Source organism: Engraulis encrasicolus, chromosome 2 (assembly GCF_034702125.1).
Source record: "Engraulis encrasicolus isolate BLACKSEA-1 chromosome 2, IST_EnEncr_1.0, whole genome shotgun sequence".
Classification (NCBI taxonomy): domain Eukaryota; kingdom Metazoa; phylum Chordata; class Actinopteri; order Clupeiformes; family Engraulidae; genus Engraulis; species Engraulis encrasicolus.
Genome location: NC_085858.1, coordinates 41,029,049 through 41,049,102, shown reverse-complemented (window position 1 = coordinate 41,049,102; position 20,054 = coordinate 41,029,049). Strand labels below are relative to the sequence as shown.

Here is a 20,054-nt window from a genome sequence, read left to right as displayed (position 1 = left end):
ACATTTGACCAATCAGAACGCTACTTCAGACGTCTGTGCTGCCAGCAGTAAACTTTCGAGGCGCTCCGTTCGGAGAATGAGAACAGCTGCTGCTGAAATGAAGGTGTTCCAGCTGTTTTGTACACAGACGAATGCACGCAGCCAGGGGCTATGTCTCAAATGACGCACTTTCGTCAGTGCACTGACAGTCAGTGCATAGGGCATACAGTGCACTGAGGTCTTTAGTGCATAGTGTGGTGGAAACATTTGAGCACTATGCACTGTGCCCTCGCTGGAAGTGACGGCTGAGCATGGCATTAGCTCACCAAAATATGAGTTGGCTACTGTTTACAATGCACAGCGTCTGGTGCTTGTATTTCCATGTCCTTCACCCCAAAGGACAACAATCACTCATACAGTACTTTGGTTGACATGAAAAGGTTGGTGTCCCATCAACATTACTTACAGAATTAGGAGACTGTTGACCAAACTCTTCTACTGAACTGAATGCCACATTTCCTTCGTGTCATTGTCAACATGGCTGCCGTTTAGTGCGTGCAGTGTCCATCATTCAAGCACTGCATTTTTCCGCCATTGTTAGGGGATCATCCTGGCACTTTCGTTGCACTGGCTCAACTGAAATTTTCTGGAAAAACTTCCTTTCTGATAATACTCCATCTCCCAGCATGCTGTGCAGAAAACGGGAAATAGGAAATGCTTTTGCTCTTTCTCAAATTCACAATCAAATCAAACGTATACATCGTGAAAACAAATGTAGCCTACATGGTGTGACAATGTTCTAAAACGTTCACTTGTTATTTTTGCGTACTCTTTTATGTTAGTTGGCCATAATAGAGACGTATATGCCAATTGCCAATGTAATGTTGCTATGGGAGCACCAAACGTGATTTGAACCGTCTCCAGAGTCTACAAAGGGGTGTGTCAGCCAGCATCAAGCACAAGCATTTTATTTTAACATTAAGCTTCAAAATAAAATAATACTACATTTCTGGTAGTGTGCTGATGTCTATAATGGTTATTATTGTCAACAAAGTCCGATTCTGAACTCAATAAAAGAATTTACAGTGTCTGTACGGTGAGCTAACAAGCTAACCGATTCAGCCATTAAGAATGAATGGGTATCTATAACAACAACAAACTAAGTGCTAAAATAGATTCACCTTAAATTGAACAGATTGTGCCACTCTTCATGGTCACATATTACCATGCCCAGTTCAGCTAAGATCAGTCTTGATGTCTGACAGGGTGTTAGTGAACAAAATTGCAGTTCACAGTTTAAAATGATTACGTTTGTGATTTCGCTAACAACGTTAGCATGCTAGCTGAGCGATTTTATAGTATCTTTAGCCAGACTTTTAAGTTAGTTTCCCCTGTTACGATGTAAAGGGTCAGTAGGTGCACAGAACAGTACAGCCCACTATCATATCCACATCACACGGGGGAGACACAACTGGTTACCTATAAAAGGTAGGGGCTCAGAGGTCACGGGGACTTCCGAAGCGAGACCTCAGGAGAGGTAGCTCTCGCGTGCTAGCCGGGCCTGCTAGGCCGTGAGCAGGCAATTGGAGAAAACACCTGCCAAGAGGTTTGTTGAACACTGGACCGGATAGTTAGAGACTGTCTCATACAACATGTGGACGATATGAAGACTTTTGGATTTTAAGAACTATACGTGGGGTTTGCCTCACGAACCCTGAACACTGAGGGCCAAAACATACCAAGGCGGAACGGAACGGTCGCAGGACGGACGCGGTCTTTCTGCTTAATTTTGGCCGGCGTGCTTTTCTCTGCTTTGCACACTGACAGCGTCGGCGTGCGCGGCCAGTCCCATTCAAAACCCTAGCCACAGCCAAAGCTAGCATGCTACTTTGCCATTCATTTGAATGAGACACCGCCGGTCGCCGGCGTGAAAAATACGCTCGAGTTCTATTTTCCAAATGCAGCGCGGCGCGGAGCCGGCTCCCGCGCCGCTGACGTCCGACTACCGCCGGTTGGTGTGTAAGGACAGATAGGTTTCAATGTATTTTCACCGACGCCGGTAAAAAACGTGGCCGTTCCGCGACGCTTTACCGCCTTGGTGTGTAAGACCCCTGACAAGGAGCGCATGAGAAGAAGCGCTGGGCTTGCATTGGTCGCCTACCGAGGGCCTGGAGATTGTGGTGGCCCAGCTGTCGCGTGAACGCTTGGACCCGAGGTAAACGCTGTGTTCTCTCCCTACAGACATGCATACATTTAGATCGTACACTCATACTGACACGTTAATGCACACATAAAAGTGAGGAGTTAGATAGGGGCAACTAACTACCTTACACCCCTCTTAATTCGAACTATAACAACTTACAATATTTGGTTTGACATAATCACAGATTCAAGCTTATTTTCAAAAGACTCCCAACAACTCCAGAAAGTTGCAATGGCGATTTAATAGATAAAATCCATGCGTCTCAATTTCAGGGATAGTCCTTAGGTCAGTAAAAGGCACTCGTGGTCACACAACACTAGCAACTTTGATTTCAACTCCATTGCCATTGAAAACAAATAGACATGGGGTAAAAGTCAATCACATGTCAGATTTCCATCCTTTTTTGTTAAAATTTCGCTTAGATTTTAATTTAGTATTGTATTTTTAGAGCTAAACTGCACACTGGTTATCACCTGCATTGAGGATCCAAGTAGCTGCCTGCTGCGCTGATGTGCCTGATAGAGAGGTGTGACGTTCACGAACGAGCCGGTTCTTTTGAACGGCTCCCTGAAGTGAACTATGGGGACAGGATCACAGCTGGGGGAGCCACTCGACTGTTATGTCGTTCGTTTTTCATTGATTTTAAGCACGTGACCTCGACCTTAAAATCGGCGCAACCAAATGAGAAAATCGGCCGATGCCGATTAATTAAAAAATAGCAAAAGATCGATCGGTCGGTCTCTATTCCAGAGGAGCTACTATTTGTGGCCCATGGATTAAAAACTATTTATTCATTTCAGGTTCTAGGTGTACCAACATTCCGTCCAGATGACAGATTTGTCATAATGTGGGAGATGATCATATTTTGGTCCATCACTGTTTCAATATTCCTGGAAACCTGGGTATTCTTTTTTGCACACAACAAGGAAACAACAGGTATGTACCTTTCTCTAAAAAAAAAGATACTTGTGTGTATTGTTGTATTGTCAATATTTAAAGCCTATTAGTATCATACTTCAATTATACTGAAACTTAAAATATACTATACTAATAGGAACTTAAAAGGTACAGTCCACCCTTTTTTGATTTTCACATATTTGTAGTATTTCCAAGCATTATTCGCGAATGTGCATGTCATTTTCTTCTCAGTGTCTTCAGTATTTAGATGTATTGGTATCAGAATTATTAGCATAGTTTAGCATAATTACTGGGAGTAAATGGGAGCATTAGCATCAAGCCACAAATGATCACAGGACGGGATTAAATTGGTTTGGTCCCATAGACTTGCATTGCTACGCTTAATTTGGCTCTACTCAGTGCTTAATTTGTAAATCACAAGGTATCGGAACGCAAAACACATATGACATCACAGCGATGATGAGTTGTACAGAGGTCCCGGAACGCACAGAAAAACTACATAGGCTACTATTACTCAAACGAATAAAAAAGGGGGAAAAAAATCTTAGATGCAATTCCCTGCATTTTAACGACTATAGGTATGTATACATGGGCACTTCTGATCCGATTAGAATAGGGATATTTTTCTAGTCCGATCAGGAATTCCCTTGTATACGGGCCGATCGGACTAGATTTCTTTGATCGGATCAGAATTCTAATCGGACTAGAAGAGGTGGTGTAGTCCGATCAGATGGTCCATGTATACACTCTATTCCACTTGATTGTTTGTGACGCAATCGTGTCACATATTTTAACAAATGAAGCTCTGGTTATCCTAACATTTTAACGCCATATTGGTCGCTGAATTCCTGCAGAACAACTCTCTCCCACCAACCCTGGCTTCGTACTCTCATCCACAGACTTCTTTCTTGTTTGTGAGGTGTTTTAAGTGAACTGGTGACAACAGCGCGTCGGAGTGCCGCTGTTACGCACTTGCCCATAAGCGCAAGATTAAGTACAGCAGTGTCGCTTCCCGCTGCACCTCCAGAAAGACTAAAATTATAAATAAAGAAAGCGATACTTTCATGTTTATCGCAGTTTCAACCATATAGCCCGGCCTGTTGCTAACCACTGTCCCTGGTAACCGCGCGTGGCAGGTATTCGAACGTTCGAGGTCAATGTAATGTATACACTTCATTCCGATCAGACTAATCGGATCAGATCTATTCCGATCGGCGAAAAAAGCGCCATATATACACAGCTATTGAGTCCCATGTCAGCTCATATGGATACTTTTGTTTCTTAATACAAGGGAGAGTTGGTAATCCAAATGCTGTAATGACAACAATATTTTTAGTTTGATGATCGCTAACTTTATGCTTAGTAGTTTCAGCAACTGCAGTGCATGAAAATTATCCTTTCCCCATGAGGTGAAACGAAACCGAAGCGGTCTTCTACTACCTATGGAAAGGACAGTGCATGGCTTTCCAATTGTTATCCTTTCCCCGTGTTCACACAACGTTGGCATATGCCTATTAAACGTTAAATCCACGCTTTGTTGGCGACTGTCTTGCATATAATTTGGCTAATCCGCATGTGCTGTTGCGATATGCCACTTCACTATTTCAAGCGCTCGTGCACTGATAACGAGCGGCAGCGAAGACGCGATTTCCCCTATACTTGGCTTTTCACACTGACTGTCTGCTCGCGCTGCGGTCCGGTTGAAAATCCCTCCAGCTAATGTTTTATTTGGAGCGTGTATGCCCTATTTGAATGAAACATCACCTTGTCTTTGCTGTTTTCGTGCTCAAATTGACTTGTAAGCAACTGTCGGGTCTTGGGAGGGAAGGAAATGCGCGCACACACTCAGTGACGTGCAGTGAGGGGTATGGTAGGGTAGGCAGTAAATATAGAAAATAAATATTTTTTGTGTATTTTTAGCACGGGGTCTGGGGGTCCTCCCCCAGAAAAAAATGTATTTCTTAGATGCAATTTCCTGCATTTTAACCAAATCTGGAGAGTCACTATCAGCTAAAAACTTTTACAAAAGACTAAAAACTTTGAACAAATAGTACCCCCTTTCATGCCTTATGCCACATGGCTTGGATCGGCAACTAGGCCTATTCACCTAGTATGCTGATAAGGTCTTTAATGTGCAACAAATTAGTAGGCCTATGTTTCTCTAAATACTGTAAATATAAAGTAGGCTATAAGATAAAATGCCATCAGTGCTTAGCCACCACAGCTCTAATAACTAAATAAGTAAATAGGCTAAACTTTTAGACATTTGGACATTGTCAGTAGACCTTACATCTGAAACAATAGGCCTAAGTGAAAATGCATAATTTCAATTTGTTGAAAAGGCCAGCTAGACTTTTTTTTTGTTTTTTTGTCAAATTGCCAAATTGGTAGCTCAAGGACCCATAGCCTACTCTGTACACATTTAAGGACCTGTAGGCCTACATTTTACAATAATTTAGAAAGCTACAACATCACAGCATTTTGGGGGGAAAGCTTTAACTTTTGGCTTTAGCAGTTGACTTTGCTCCTCTTCTGTTTATTCTGTTGCAAATGCCAGGGTGTTTCACATGGAGGATGCAGGGTGGCAGTGTAGCCTACTTTGTTTAGAAGATAAAATGTCTAGTTCACCAACTGTGAATCACACCATAGCATGTGAGGGGAAACGATTTACATTTAGCAATAAACCAACCTAGGTAACAGCTCCTGCTTCATTGACGCATTTTGTGCTGCTAATCAAACACTCACAGACAAGAAGGAAAGTTGGCAAGGGGGCGGGTTGCTTGCTAACTCAACAAACATGAGCGGTGCATTCAGACAGTAAATACTGGTAGGCCTACATCGAGTAAACCAACGAAAACACTTCTGAGACTCATTCTTGTGCGTGATTGTATTCTCAAACACTTCAGCAACGGTTGTGCAAGGTGTTTCAAATCAAGTCAATTTCTGAGTGCGGTGAGCACCCATCCCAGTCACTCGAGCGAGCCCAACGTTGATCTCGTACACCGCGCACTTCAAAAGAACACAGCTGCACGTCAACTTGCTAACAGGCTCCACACACCTCACGCATCGCGTATTAAGTCATCATCATAATAAATTAGGAAAATGAAGTCATGTCGTACGCTCAAAGAACAATCTCGCGTCCATAATAACACACACACAGTCTATTCGTGTCCACAGCACAACCAATCTTCAATGTCAACACCTCCCTGACCCATCAACAAAAGGCACCACCAAAGACAAACTTGAGCATGTTCATGTTAAAATTTGGCTACCCACAGCTTAATAATTAGATGAATCTTACCTTAAAGCAGAATCACGAGTATGTTTTCCATGCAAGTTAGTTCCATTAAAAGCCCGGGGTGGTTGACATGATGAAGATCATGACAACATTCTACAGAGGAACCATAGAGAGCGTCGTGTCCAACTGCATCACAGTGTGGGGAGGAAGCTGCACGGAGAAAAACAGGAAGACACTCCAGCGTGTTGTGAACACAGCGAAGAAGATCATTGGAGTACCACTCCCCTCCCTGCAGGACATTTACACCACACGCCTCACCCGGAAAGCACTGATGATCATCAAAGACACAAGCCACCCTGCACACAAACTGTTCAGCCTCCTGCCCTCTGGAAAGAGGTACAGGCGCCTCCGTTCCCGTACCACCAGGCTGGCGAGCAGCACAATGCACCAAGCGATCAAGATGCTGAACACTCAACCCACTCTCCCTCCACTGTCAGCCTCTAGCCAGCAAGGCCACTGACAACCCCCCCCCCCATCCCCCACCACCATATCTGCGACTGAACATTCCACCTGCACTACTATACTTGTGACTGAACTTTCAACCTGCACTAACTCAAAACATGCACACACACACACACACACACACAAGCACACAAGCACACTGCACTTTCTGCACTAAACCCAAACATACACACACTGACACACACACACACACACACACAGACACACGAACACACGCACAGACGCACACCGCACCTTCTACCTGCACTAAACACATACACACACATACACACACACACACACACACACACACACACACACATTGCTGCTGGTGTACTTGACAGACCTTTTTAATATTTATTTTTCTTCAAAATGCTACTATTACCATGTCAGAACGCTATAAAGGACTTTTTTAGGAAAAGCACAAAAGCACAACAATACCTCTTAATGTATGTCCTCTACAAGTCTTCTGTTGTCCAGTCTTGCACTTTAAATGTCTGTATGAGCACTGTCTATGTCCACACTGTCTTAAGTCCATGTATAAGTACTGTCTATGTCTATACTGTCTATGTCCTTACCTAGATTAGTCTATGTCTGTATGGGAAAGCAAGAAATGTAATTTCAAATTCTTTGTATGACCAGTGCATGTAAAGAAATTGACAATAAAACCTACTTGACTTGACTTGACTTGAGATATTTTATCCCAGTGTGTTCAAACTACTTGAAGCTGCTACCAGTGTTAATTTTGACAGGAATTTTTAATTTAGTTTTAGTTTTAGTCTCTTGACGAAAATGTAATTTTAGTTTTAGTCACAATTTAGTCATCTAAATCATTTTGTTTTAGTCATACAATTTTAGTCGACGAAATCTAAATAAATTTTAGTCGACTAAAATAGGCTTTTACATTATTTCCTCTTGTCTACACTTCTCTATAAAATTGTCAAACTAAAATACCATTTGGGGAAATCAATGATTAAAATAACATATTGTAGGCTAATAAGAAAATATTGTAAAAACAAAACTGCCAGAGCGTCTTATAAGCCAGTGCGTCCAATGTGTAAAAAAAATCATGGCCGCGACACTCATAAATCTCTGTCGATATTTTAGAAGGACTTCGGGGGGGACTACGGGACTGCACGTTATGAAAAAATAGCCTACTTGTGGGTATAGGCTACCAGTAATCAAGAGCGTCGCGGGGTACAGTAGGTGCATGCAGGCGTTACAATGGCACGGCACCTGTTGGAAGACGTCTCTCTCTCCCTCTCTCTCTCTCTCTCGTGCGCGTATTGCAAGCTGTTGCATATTATTTGCTTGATGCAAAGTTGTGATGGCACGTGACACGCGCTCTCGTTGACATGGTTGTGTCCATGGTTGCATGCATTCGCAAGACGTTATTGCAATAACTCATTTGAAAGCGTGGAAGGGTCGTTCACTTCCTATTTCAGCGTCCTTGACTGAAACAAGTCGCAAAACTCCACACTTCCGAATCCTTTGCGATCGGCACTAAAGTGATTCTTATCAGAAGGCTTTTGCCTACGCATAGACCCTTAAATTAGCCTACAAACATTAGCGAACATTGAAAAAAGATCAAACAACGACCGTCGGGTAGCAGGTTCATGAAAGCGCAGGGAGTGGAGAAGTTCCACAAAAATGCAGAGAAAGATGTTTGCTACTGTGCGACAGCACCACCACCTATTTCATGACTGCTTAAACTTCTTCGTCTTGGACAAATGGGCAACAATATTTTTCCAGCCAGGATTGCACTGAAAAGTAGGCTACTGCTGTTAAAAAAGGGTCACGGCCACTGCCTGTCACTGTGCCTGCTGCGTGTGTGTGTGAGGGAGGGGAGGAGGGAGGAGACGCGAAGCAGATGAGGGTCGCGCCTTGCGAAATAGCAGGCAATTCTTTTCTAATGTTTCAGTGACATATTAACAAAAATGCTTCCTATTGGTTTTCGTCTCGGGTGGTATTGTAGTCACATTTTTATTTTTTTGACGAAAATATTAATCAATATCGTTATATTTTTCGTACAAACGCATGCTGTTTTTTTCGTCATCGTTGTATTGTCGTCAGGGGAAAAACAATCGTTACGAATATTTATGACGAAAATATTTCGTCACGAAATTAACACTGGCTGCTACCCATCTGATGTTGAATATTTCCACAATGCAGCGATTGCAAACGGCTCAGCTATTGCCTGTCATCTGAACCATCTTTCTTGCTACTTCTCAGATTTTTTTTTGTAATAAAGGCAAAACGCCAAAGACTGCCATGTTTTCTGTACGGCTAGAGTTTGAACAAGCCGTACCTTGCTAGCTGTGTTGCTATCATACTTTAAGCAGGAAGGCTTCCTGAATTGTAACAATTTTTCATGTTGGCAGCTGTGATTGGCTTAAGTATTCCCGCCATCGCGAAAAGCTCTGCTTTTGCTCTCCATTGACAGTCTCTATGTGATAGATAATACGCATGCGCCAACTTCTACATTGACAGCGCTGAGGGCAAGATAGGCAGAGTCAAAGCGTGCCTACCCTGGCTCTGCCTGGCATTCGAAAGCTGAGCCTTCACCTACCAGCCAAGGCTGCGCGACGCGTTCCCATGGCAACCTGTCCAAGCCTGAGCGCTTTGCTTCCTGATAACTTGGGGTTTTGATCGGTCTCCGGTTACTGTAGCCTACTTTTAACAGCTAATTTATAAATTAATGTTTTTGTTATGCATGTGAACTCTCAAGAATAGTTTTTAAAACATGTGTTAGTTTTTTATTTTTAAGAAATTTATCCTAGGGTAGGCAGTGCCTACCCTGCCTACCCTGAGCGCACGTCTCTGCAAATGACAAAAAGACCAACAAAGGTCGGCGTCTGCGCCTTGAACTCAACGCTCGTGTATTGCTTGGTGCGAGCACTCCCAAAAAAGTAGTAATCACTCAAAAATGGAAAAAAGGAGGCGCACACAAGACTTGTGTGAAAAAGTGTATTGAAGCCGAAAATATACAACAGAAGTCTAAGGATTAACTGGAGAGACAGACGTTTCGGAGCTAGTCCATTTTCAATGTCTCCAGTCTACTGGAGACATTGAAAATGGACTAGCTCCGAAACGTCTGTCTCTCCAGTTAATCCTTAGACTTCTGTTGTATATTTTCGGCTTCAATACACTTTTTCACGCACGTCTCTGCACACACTATGCGGAGCGCTCGCCAGCCAAGGAAGATCTCATCCTCTCACCAAGGCTATCTGTCTTTTTTGCTACATGGCTGATCAATGCACCAAACGTAGCCCAGGTGCCACTAGAAATTAGTATGTCCAAACCTGTGTGCCGACCAAAATTTGATGAAAACTTATAAACAATGTTTGGCACAGCCAGGCTTTCCATCTCATCCGCGCATATGAACAGACAACCAGGGAGGGGCAACTTCACGTAGCCTACATTTAATCAGATACTCGGGATGGAAATGTAGCCTAGTAGATCTATAATAGTTATGATTCTTAAATGTATGGGACAAGCAGTAGATTACCAATTATGCTTCCCTCACCAAAATAGCCACGCAAACGCTGGACTTCTCCTGCTGCAATATGTGGGGAGGTCGCGACTTTCGTCTTCATTGGAATGTTGCCAAATTTTAACTTGGCCTCCTCCATGCTTGCAGACCAGTCTCCAGAAGCACTTCAGAATCCTCTCCCTTTCACTCAAACAAACACACTCTCATACACTATGTTTGTGGGATGTTTTCCAATATGTCGAATTATGATTAACTCTTGCATGCCCTTGCGTCGCGATGATAAAATATGACGTCGATATTTTTTTCAGTTGGTGCGCGTTGCCTTCAGCTCTACCAACGGTGCAGCCGACTGTAGGCTATTTTTTTGTTTTTAAGGTTATGAGTCGGGCGCCAGGCAGCAATAAGACTGCCGTTGGTTTAGCCTTCCTTACCTTTCCAAATATGAATTAAAAACCACTGACCAACATAAGAACTAACTTAGATGAGATCAACACAACGAATATCTTTTGTCTTTTTTTTAGTAGTGCACTTTTGCAAACCCTTGTTTGCAGACTTGCGCGCTTGGTCTCAATTTGGAACAGCGCACATCAGTGTCTGGCTTTAGCATTCAGAAATGGTGATCTTCTCTGCACGCACACTTCATGGTTCCTTCTCGCTTGCTCACTCGGCTCGTGGTTGTTGCGATCCTGACAGTCTCAAACCCAATTTATAGGCTGCGCGGTGAGATGGGAAATGTAGTGAACACGGGATAATGCTGCGCTCTCACTCCTGAAGAGGCAGAGGTAGTCCGTTACAATAGGCTATAGTAGGCCTATACAGCGCCGCCAGTTAGTATTGGCACCCCTTAATTTTATTTACAAATTGTGCAATATATCCAGAAATAAATGGAAATATACACAACTTTTACCATCAGGATCTTTTAATTGAACATTATAAGATATTTGGAATTGCCAAGTATTTATTTCCAAGTGCATTTTGTAATTTCAAGCAAAAACATTTAAAAGGGCATGTCCAGGAATATTGGCACCCCTCCTTCAAGGGTTAATTGCAAACTATTAGACAGCAATGGCAGCCTCTGAAGGTTTTGGTTTTCATCAATGACTGTGTTCTTTCATTTTTACAACCAATCCACTGTGCATTTGGTTGTGTTCTTTGGGTTTTTGTCTTTCTGGAGTGCACATGATGTTCAACTCAAACCAAGTGTTCTTGCCATGGTTACACATTTTATTGTAAATGATGATACCTGTCATGTCATGATGCCTGTCATGATACCTGTGATACGGTCAAATCCTCCAATACCTGATGCAACAATGGGGTGACATAATATTATGGATCGGACACCATGCTTGCTTTTTGGTAGGGTGTCCTTTTCCTTAAAGACTTTCTTGCAGAGTATGCAAACATGCTGTTTGTGTGAGTCACTGAAAAACTGTGCTATTGCTTCATCTGACCTTAAAACATTCTTAAAAGGGCTGTGCTAGGCCTGTATTTTTTCATACAGCCGTCAGGTGTTCCCTGTTATGACTTTTATTAAGCAATGTGGTCTGCCTTGCTCTCCAACCAAAAGGCACTACTTTGTGTAGTGTTTAACACGGGGTGCTTATTGAAAAAAACTACCCAGAACAGTTCAAAGTTGACCGTCAGGTCTGTAGATGTTAGTCCCTGTGTTTTTTCATTATTTGCACCGACTTCCAAAGACTTTTATCATAATATCTTCCTCTACCCCCACATCCAAGGATGTTCTTTACAGCTCCATGTTTGGCAGATTTCTGAATAACACAACACAGTGTTGAAAATGGTTTACCAAGGTCTTTTGAGATGACCTTTTATTATTTGGAGGTCTTGTTTTTGTAAATAATAGTATTTGTGGTGTCCTCAGGCAGCTCCTCTGTCTTCAGATTGGTGAAAGACACACAAGATGTAACAGGTGGCTATTTAAACACAAATATCATAATTCCTTGCCTAATTCATGTTCTATGGGCAAAAGCAATTAGTCAAAGGTGATTCCCATTTGCGATTTACCATAATTGAGTCAAATTAGGTTTCCAAAATGGTATCCAGTAAAGGGTGCCAATACCAGTGATCCCGGGAACTTTACCATCTTCAATTATTTCCCTCTCATAGTTTAGTATTTAATGCTGTTGATATTTTTTATATTTAGTTTCAACCACAAGCTATCTATAGAAAAATCATGGTTGACCTTATTATTTGTTTTCTGGAGATATGTCCCATAATGTACTTAAACTTCAAGGGTGCCAATAGTACCTGGCGGCACTGTATATTTTTTTTTATTCATTCACGGGAGGTGCCGGACCAACTAAAATAAGTCCCGGAACACAGGGGGGTCAAAATTACGAGGTGGGGGATCCTGTTCCGGCATATTCCGGCTCAAATTAAGCACTGGCTCTACTGTTACACTAGGCATAGACGAGAAATCCTATGTATTCTCATATTTTACTGGGACTTAACTACATATGGTGAATTTCTTGAAATGAGGTGGACTGTTTCTTAAGTATATACTGTAATTGGGAATATGTAATCTTGTAGGTTGATGTTGGCTTTTTAATCATGATATCACCAAAATGTTAAAGTACTCAACACGTTTGTGAAGATACTTCAACAATATGGTCTGATTTTGCTAAGCTACACAACATTTCTCCAGATGTTTGCAATTTGCAAATGACTTTGGTAAAATGGTAGTTAGCACGACAATGTCAACAGTGCAAACATGTCACCTTTAATGATTTGAAAGTTGTAATTGCTTTCCATCAGCAGTGGAATGATTAAGTGTATTATGATTAATTTATGTATTATATGTTACAGGATTTCGCAACAGGGGAATGGGACTGTTTTATCTCCTTGTCAGTGTGTTCATTGATATCCTCGCAGTATTTGACATACTTATCAATCTTCGGATTGAAATTATGACAAAAGACGGTATAGTAGTCAATCATTATTGTTCATTGTTTTACTATCCAATTGGTCATTTTGGAACATCAACTTTGTGCCATCTTCAATATGCAGTATGCCTCATTTACAGTCAGACATCACTACCTAATAAGGTACAGTATATCACGAAAGTGAGTACACCCCTCACAGTTTTTGCAGATTTGTGAGTATATCTTTTCATAGGAAAGCATTACAGAAATGTCACTTTGACACAATGATTAGTGACCTTTTAACAACATATTTAAACGCTTAAATTTCTTGTTCACTCAGAAAAAAACTAAATACAGCCATTAATGTTTGAACATGTACTCACAAAAGTGAGTACACCCCAGATTAAAATCCGGTAGAGAAGGGGCTGTGTTGTGTTGAATCGTCTCGAATCGTCTCGAAATGAAAAGGGATTAAAAGGGAGGTCATCAGTGTACATTTCAACCTTTCTTTGCATTGAACTTTTACATTTTGAGTGTGCACCTGGCTTAAACAGATTGGTGTGAGATTTGAATGCAATCCTATGGAGAATATCATGATCTGCTTCAGTAGTCACAGTGCATGTTGACATGCATGTTTCTTTTACAGATGGTGTAACTTCAATCTGCTCATTACCGTGCCGGGCCGCGGCAGCGTACCGTGATCATTACACCCTGTGGCCATTCGGAATGCGGGGGGCAGTATAGCACCGCTTTTGCAGAGCAGCGTCTGCCTGTGTCTGTGGTCTGTTTGTGCTTCCGTCCTTGCCCGTCCCCCAGTTTTAGTAGTAGTAGAAATACAGTCAGCAAATTGCACGTTTTATTTAGCATTGGGCATTTGATAGGGCATTTGATAATAACACAAGTGTGAGCCCTAAACAAGACCACAATGTGAATTTAAACTCGACTTTTTTCTGTCTTGCATTCACCGTCTCCCAATCCGTCCCTAACTTATTTCAGCACTATTCAAGCCAGGAACGGGTATCCTCAGGATACAGAGTTTGCATACCTACTACAATTTGAACCGGTAAAGACAATTAAAACCGAGTCAATCAGACAGGAACACCATTGTAATTAAGTGTGTCCCGTAACGCCAGCATGAGAGAGATCGAATTTTAAATTTGGCGACGACATTGTGTTGCACGTAACATTGGGCATTTGATAATAACACACGCGTGAGCCCTAAACAAGACCGCCAGTCGACGGTGTTTTGTTTTTATTATTCTGCATTCATGCCAGGAAACGGATTGTGAACCTTATGACTGCTTCTTTGGAGGCTGGATAACCTGTCACACCACGACGTGTCACAAAAGGCTGTGCATGCCTTTTCTTTTTAAAACACAGCCGTCGTATTGTCACGGGGGTGACAAACTTGGACTAACTGTTATTCTCACTGATTGCAAATGTTTGCAGGTGCCAATGGGAAGAGGGAGAAAGGTGATTGGGTGTACGGGGTGGGTATGGGCTTTTTTGAATGCAGGTGGCAAAGATGGCGAGGAGGATCCGGAGGAGGACGAGACGCACAGCTACCGCACGAGAGAAGGGTCGGAGAGACTACCGCGGCCGGGGGGCAGCCTTGGGAGGGGGGTGAGCTGCACGCCGGTATCCGGATGGGAGAAGATGGGGCACGCGTTCGGTCTTTTGGACGACACAAGCAACAGACGACTACGAATGGCGGTGATGGCGCGGACGGCATATTGCCTGAACGAGGTTTTGCGGCCAGAGTCACGAAGAGGTTGCGTGGAAAGCTGCTGGTGGAGGACGCTCACGCCTGGTCACCATAGCCTTCACCTTGAAGCCTCCTCCCCGCTGTGTGTGCTGCCCCTGGCCCGCTCTGTCTGTTACTCACTCACTCTCTCACTCCCGGACCCAGCGAATGCACGATCGGAAAAGACTTTTTGCGCAGCGAGGATGGCCACCCCTACACCATCGTTTTATGTGTGCTGTGTTGGTTGCTGTGCTGCTCACGTGTGCTCCTTTAAATAAGTAGCTTAGTTACTCGTGCTGTGTAGGCCTATTTTATTCACAATTGGTGATGGGAGTTAGCATCCCCCTGTGCGTTACGAATTCAGAGACTGGAAGCCTGTTTACCCTTCTCCTATCTCCACCAGCTGATCCGCCTCCGCGTGCCCAGACGAGCCAGGTGGCCCCGCCCAACCTGTCGGAGGCTACGATGCGCACGGACCGAGTGAGAGGTTTGAGGTGCTGATCAGAGACATTGGACCATTAAGGACCCGGCGGACAGAGAACTGGTTACACATCCACACACACGCGCACACACACACACACATGCATACAGAACTATGTCTCCAAATAGAAAATAAATACTTGATTTAAATGACTTTGTTGTCTTGGTGTTTCCTGATGTGTACAATGCTCCTCGGGGTAGTTGGTATTAAGTGGGGGTGCCGCTGTCAAACGCGCACCCCCCACCTGTGACAGTATGATAAATGTTAAGATAAGTGTGAAATTCTTTTTTTTTTTTTGCTTAGGCCTATTTTTTTTTGGCAAACGAATGCATTAATAGGCCTAATTACTTCTATTGTTAAGGCGGCTACAGAGTATAATTTGTTTTCATTATTTCATAATTTTTGTTGGTGGTAAGCCTATATAGGCTACTATATAGGCTATTTTTAATTAGGCTATTTGAATGATTCAACCAACCGCCCGAATTTAATTAAAATATTTGGCTATAGGCTACTTTCGATTCGATTGTGTGTGCTCTTCTTAAAACCTGATTTTAATATGGCAACCAAGCATAGGCCCTACACATTGTGAGGGACTAAACAAGTGCGTCCAATGCGAATACCTCTTGTGTTGTTGGAGAGAGAGAGAGCTCTTTTGTGTGCGTGTGGGGTTTAATCACCCCCTCCCCCACAGACAAACATTCACTCCGTCACACAGTTGAAGACTGTAGTTAGTTGACATCTATGTAAGCGCCCCTCCAAGCGTCTGCCTGTGTTTGTGGCTAGATAACCTGTCACACCACGAGCTCTTTTGTGTGCGTGTAGGGGTTTAATCACCCCTCCCCCACAGACAAACATTCATAGCGTCACACAGTTGAAGACTGTAGTCAGTTGAAATTTATGTAAGCGCCCCTCCAAGCCGTGTGAGTTTAACAGTTTGCGGCCAAGAGGTTTTTTTTTCACGAGCGCGCGCACACACACACACACACACACACACACACACACACACACACACAGCACACACACACACACACACACACACACACACACACACACACACACACACACGAGAGATGCAAGGCAGAGTATGGATATTGTTTCAAAAGTTTGAATGTTTATTTGTTGTGATGTTACAAATAATAATAAAAACATAGCCTAGATCAATAAAAAGGCGTTCAAAAAATCAAACTATGCCTAAAAATAAATCCTTACAAAGTCTTTTAAGTGTCCAGGTGTAGGCCTAGCCTAGCCTACTTCAATATCCTTACTCCCGTGTCCATACTGTAAATCCCATGGTGCAAAAAGTGCAGTTGGCTAGTGACTCAACAAGGGTGGCAGCAACGCAGTCTGGTCTTGATTCAGAATTCACTCAGGACAAAGGCGGCATTCAAAAAAAATCTAAGTAGGCTATGCCTAAAAATAAATCCTTACAAAGTGTCCAGTCACCTGGATAGGCCTACAGTCATCGACCAAATCATCGATCTAGGTGGTGAGCCCACTGGTAGGTGAAGGGAAACAGCGCACTACTGCACAAACAACAGACCGAGTCGCAGGAGACACAGCGAAAGGGACGGAACGCAATTCTGGTTAAGCCGGGCAGAAAGGATGTTTTCTGCTGTCTTTATCTGCAGTGTAGCCTACATTAGGCAACTTGTAAAGGCTGCTGTGTAGGCATTGTCTACTAAAACTCTGTATAGGCCTAGGCTACTTGTAAAATAAATGTACACTCTTACTGAAATGTCAAGTTTAGCCTACGTTTATTTGTCTATACACAGAATTAAAAATCAATACAATAAAAACAATATGAGGTAATAAAAGAGTATGACGTGTGTGCATGCGTTTTTTTGTTCAACATTGTTCAACATTGTCATAAGATGGTGCGGAGAACCAGGTAAAGACCACAAATGCCCAGACGCTAACCAGACATGGATACCAAATTATTTCTATTTATTTATTATATTTTTAGGCTTAGACATATGTTAGCCTACTAAATATTGAAAAAAGGAAAAGAAAAGACAGACACGTCGAGGCTACTGGTCGTAGCCTATTACAGCAAATCGAACATGCGCTTTATGCACACATAGCAATAAAGTAGTAAAAGGAATTCAACTTCGGAGCGCAGTGGGTTTCGTGGGTCCGGGGGATGGTGATGGCACGTTTGGTGTCTTTCCACCACCCCTGCACGGAGAGTGCATGGATGGAAAGCATATCCATAAAGCATCTGCATTCCCTCTGGAAGAATTAGGCTACAAAGAGCTGGTTACAATTTTCAGTAGGCTATTATTTCCATAAAGGAATCGAATAGTCTAATTGTCATAACAATGTTGCGGTTTCAGTCAAATAGCTCATATTAAGTGGAGGACGAGTAGGCCTAATATTTCATAAGCATATTTTAGTTAATATATTATGTAATTCATTCTGCAAAAATGAGTATATTTTTCTCTCAAAAAATGACATTGGTTTCAATGAGGCACTCTTGTTCTGGCAGGGACTCGCTTTTCGGCACGACAGTCACAATTCAGCCTACTGCTTGTCCCATACATTTAAGAATCATAACTATAGATCTACTAGGCTACATTTCCATCCCTACTATCTGACTAAATGTAGGCTACGTGAAGTTGCCCCTCTCTCGTTGTTTGTTCATATGCGCGGATGAGATGGAAAGCCTGGCTGTGCCAAACATTGTTTAAAAGTTTTTATAAAATTTTGGTCGGCACACAAGGTTTTGGACATACTAATTTCTAGTGGCACCTGGGCTGCGTTTGGTGCATTGATCAGTCATGTAGCCTAGCGAAAAAGACAGCCTGGGTGAGAGGATGAGATCTTCCTCGGCTGGCGAGCACTCAGCATGTGTGCCCGCGCGTTTCCTTCTCTCCCAAGACCCGACAGTGGCTTACAAGTCAATTTGAGCACGAAAACAGCCAAGACAATGTGATATTTCATTCAAATAGGGCCTACACACTCCAAATAAAACATTGGTCGGAGGGATTTTCAACCGGACCGCAGCGCGAGCAGACAGTCAGTGTGAAAAGCCAAGTCTACCGGGAAAATCGCCGCTCGCTTACCATCAGCGAGCCCTAAAAAATCGCAGCTCGCTTACCATCAGTGCGCGAGCCCTTGAAACAGTGAAGTGGCATATCGCAACAGCACATGCGGATTAGCCAAATCAAACAAAGTCGCCAACAAAGCGAGGATTTAACGTTTAATAGGCCTATGCCAACGTTGTGTGAATACGGGAATTGGACAGTCATGCACTGTCCTTTCAATAGGTATAGTAGAAGACCGCTTCGGTTTCTTTTCACCTCATGGGGAAAGCATAATGTCCATGCACTGCACGAAACTACTAAGCATAAAGTTAGCGATCAAACAAAAAAATATTGGTTGTTGTCATTACAGCATTCAATATGCTATGGCTGTTGTTTAAAATAGCCATTGGATTGCCAACCGTCCCTTGTATTAAGAAACAAACGTATGGATATGAGCTGACATGGGACTCAATGTCGTTCAAATGCAGGGAATTGCATCTGTTTTTTTTCCCGTTTTTATTCGTTTGCGTAATTTCAGTTTTTCTGTGCGTTCCGGGACCTCTGTCCAACTCACCGTCGCTGTGATGTCATATGTTTTTTGCGTTCCGGTACCTTGTGATTTACAAATTAAGCACTGATTACGGAAGTATAGGTTAGGTTATCGCCCCAGCTGTTGGCGATGTAAGATAAATAGCCAAGGCTTAAACGCTCAAACGCGGCGCTGTAGGTTACTGCAGTGAGGTTTAGGCCCCCTATTGCACCCTCCGTAATTTTTACCAAACGAAAAAAGTATTCACATACAGATATCAAGTTTGAAGTTGTAATATTAGACGTTTCAAATCTTGCGATGCGAGAATCGGTATAGGGGCTTGTGGCTACACTCAATTTCTACACATAGAGCTTGCACATTAATGGCAATTCATCCGATCATCATTAAAAAAAGAAAAGAAAATTCATTAGGCTATTTATTCTTTTTATGACTCTTCCTACTTCCTGGAGTTGTTCTCACACAATTTAATTAGGCATGTCGTTATCCGCTGAATCGGTGCGTGCTGGTGAATATGAGCATATTAATATGCCGTCAACATCGTCTAAAATATCCCATATGGTAATAAAATGTTGCCAACACATTTGCGCTTCTTCACCACTCTGTGCTATGGTTATCTGATATGAACAAGAGAGAGAGAGAGAGAGAGAGAGAGAGAGAGAGAGAGAGAGAGAGAGAGCGAGAGAGCGAGAGAGAGAGCGAGAGAGAGAGTGTGTGTGTGTGTGTGTGTGTGTGTGTGTGTGTGTGAGTGAATGTGTATTGAGCGAGCGCTCCCAAGTGCCACCCGGCGGTTGTTTGGGTACACTGCAGCTAGGCCCGGTACGTACCGAGGTGGATGACGTGGCATTACCTCGGTAAAGGGTGTGCATTGTAGGGGGACCGACTGTAGGTGTATTTCAGATTGCCAATGTTGAGAGCATCCATGCATCCCCAAACCATGTCAGTCCCACTACCATGCTTGGCTATTGAGAGGATACACTTTTTTTTGTAAAACTCACCTGTTTACCACCATACATGCTTGACACCATCTAAAGTAAATTTGTTAATC

At 42.9% G+C, this 20,054-nt stretch overlaps 1 protein-coding gene across 1 annotated transcript in view; it reads left to right on the top strand.

Annotated features, from left to right (window-relative positions):
• Positions 1–20,054, top strand: part of LOC134439026 (uncharacterized) — a 156,962-nt gene that overhangs the window by 42,229 nt on the left and 94,679 nt on the right. Inside the window, exons 13-14 of the mRNA XM_063188831.1 lie at positions 2,983–3,118; positions 13,156–13,269. Of these exons, the coding sequence (XP_063044901.1) occupies positions 2,983–3,118; positions 13,156–13,269 (250 nt within the window). The remainder of the gene's footprint in view (positions 1–2,982; positions 3,119–13,155; positions 13,270–20,054) is intronic.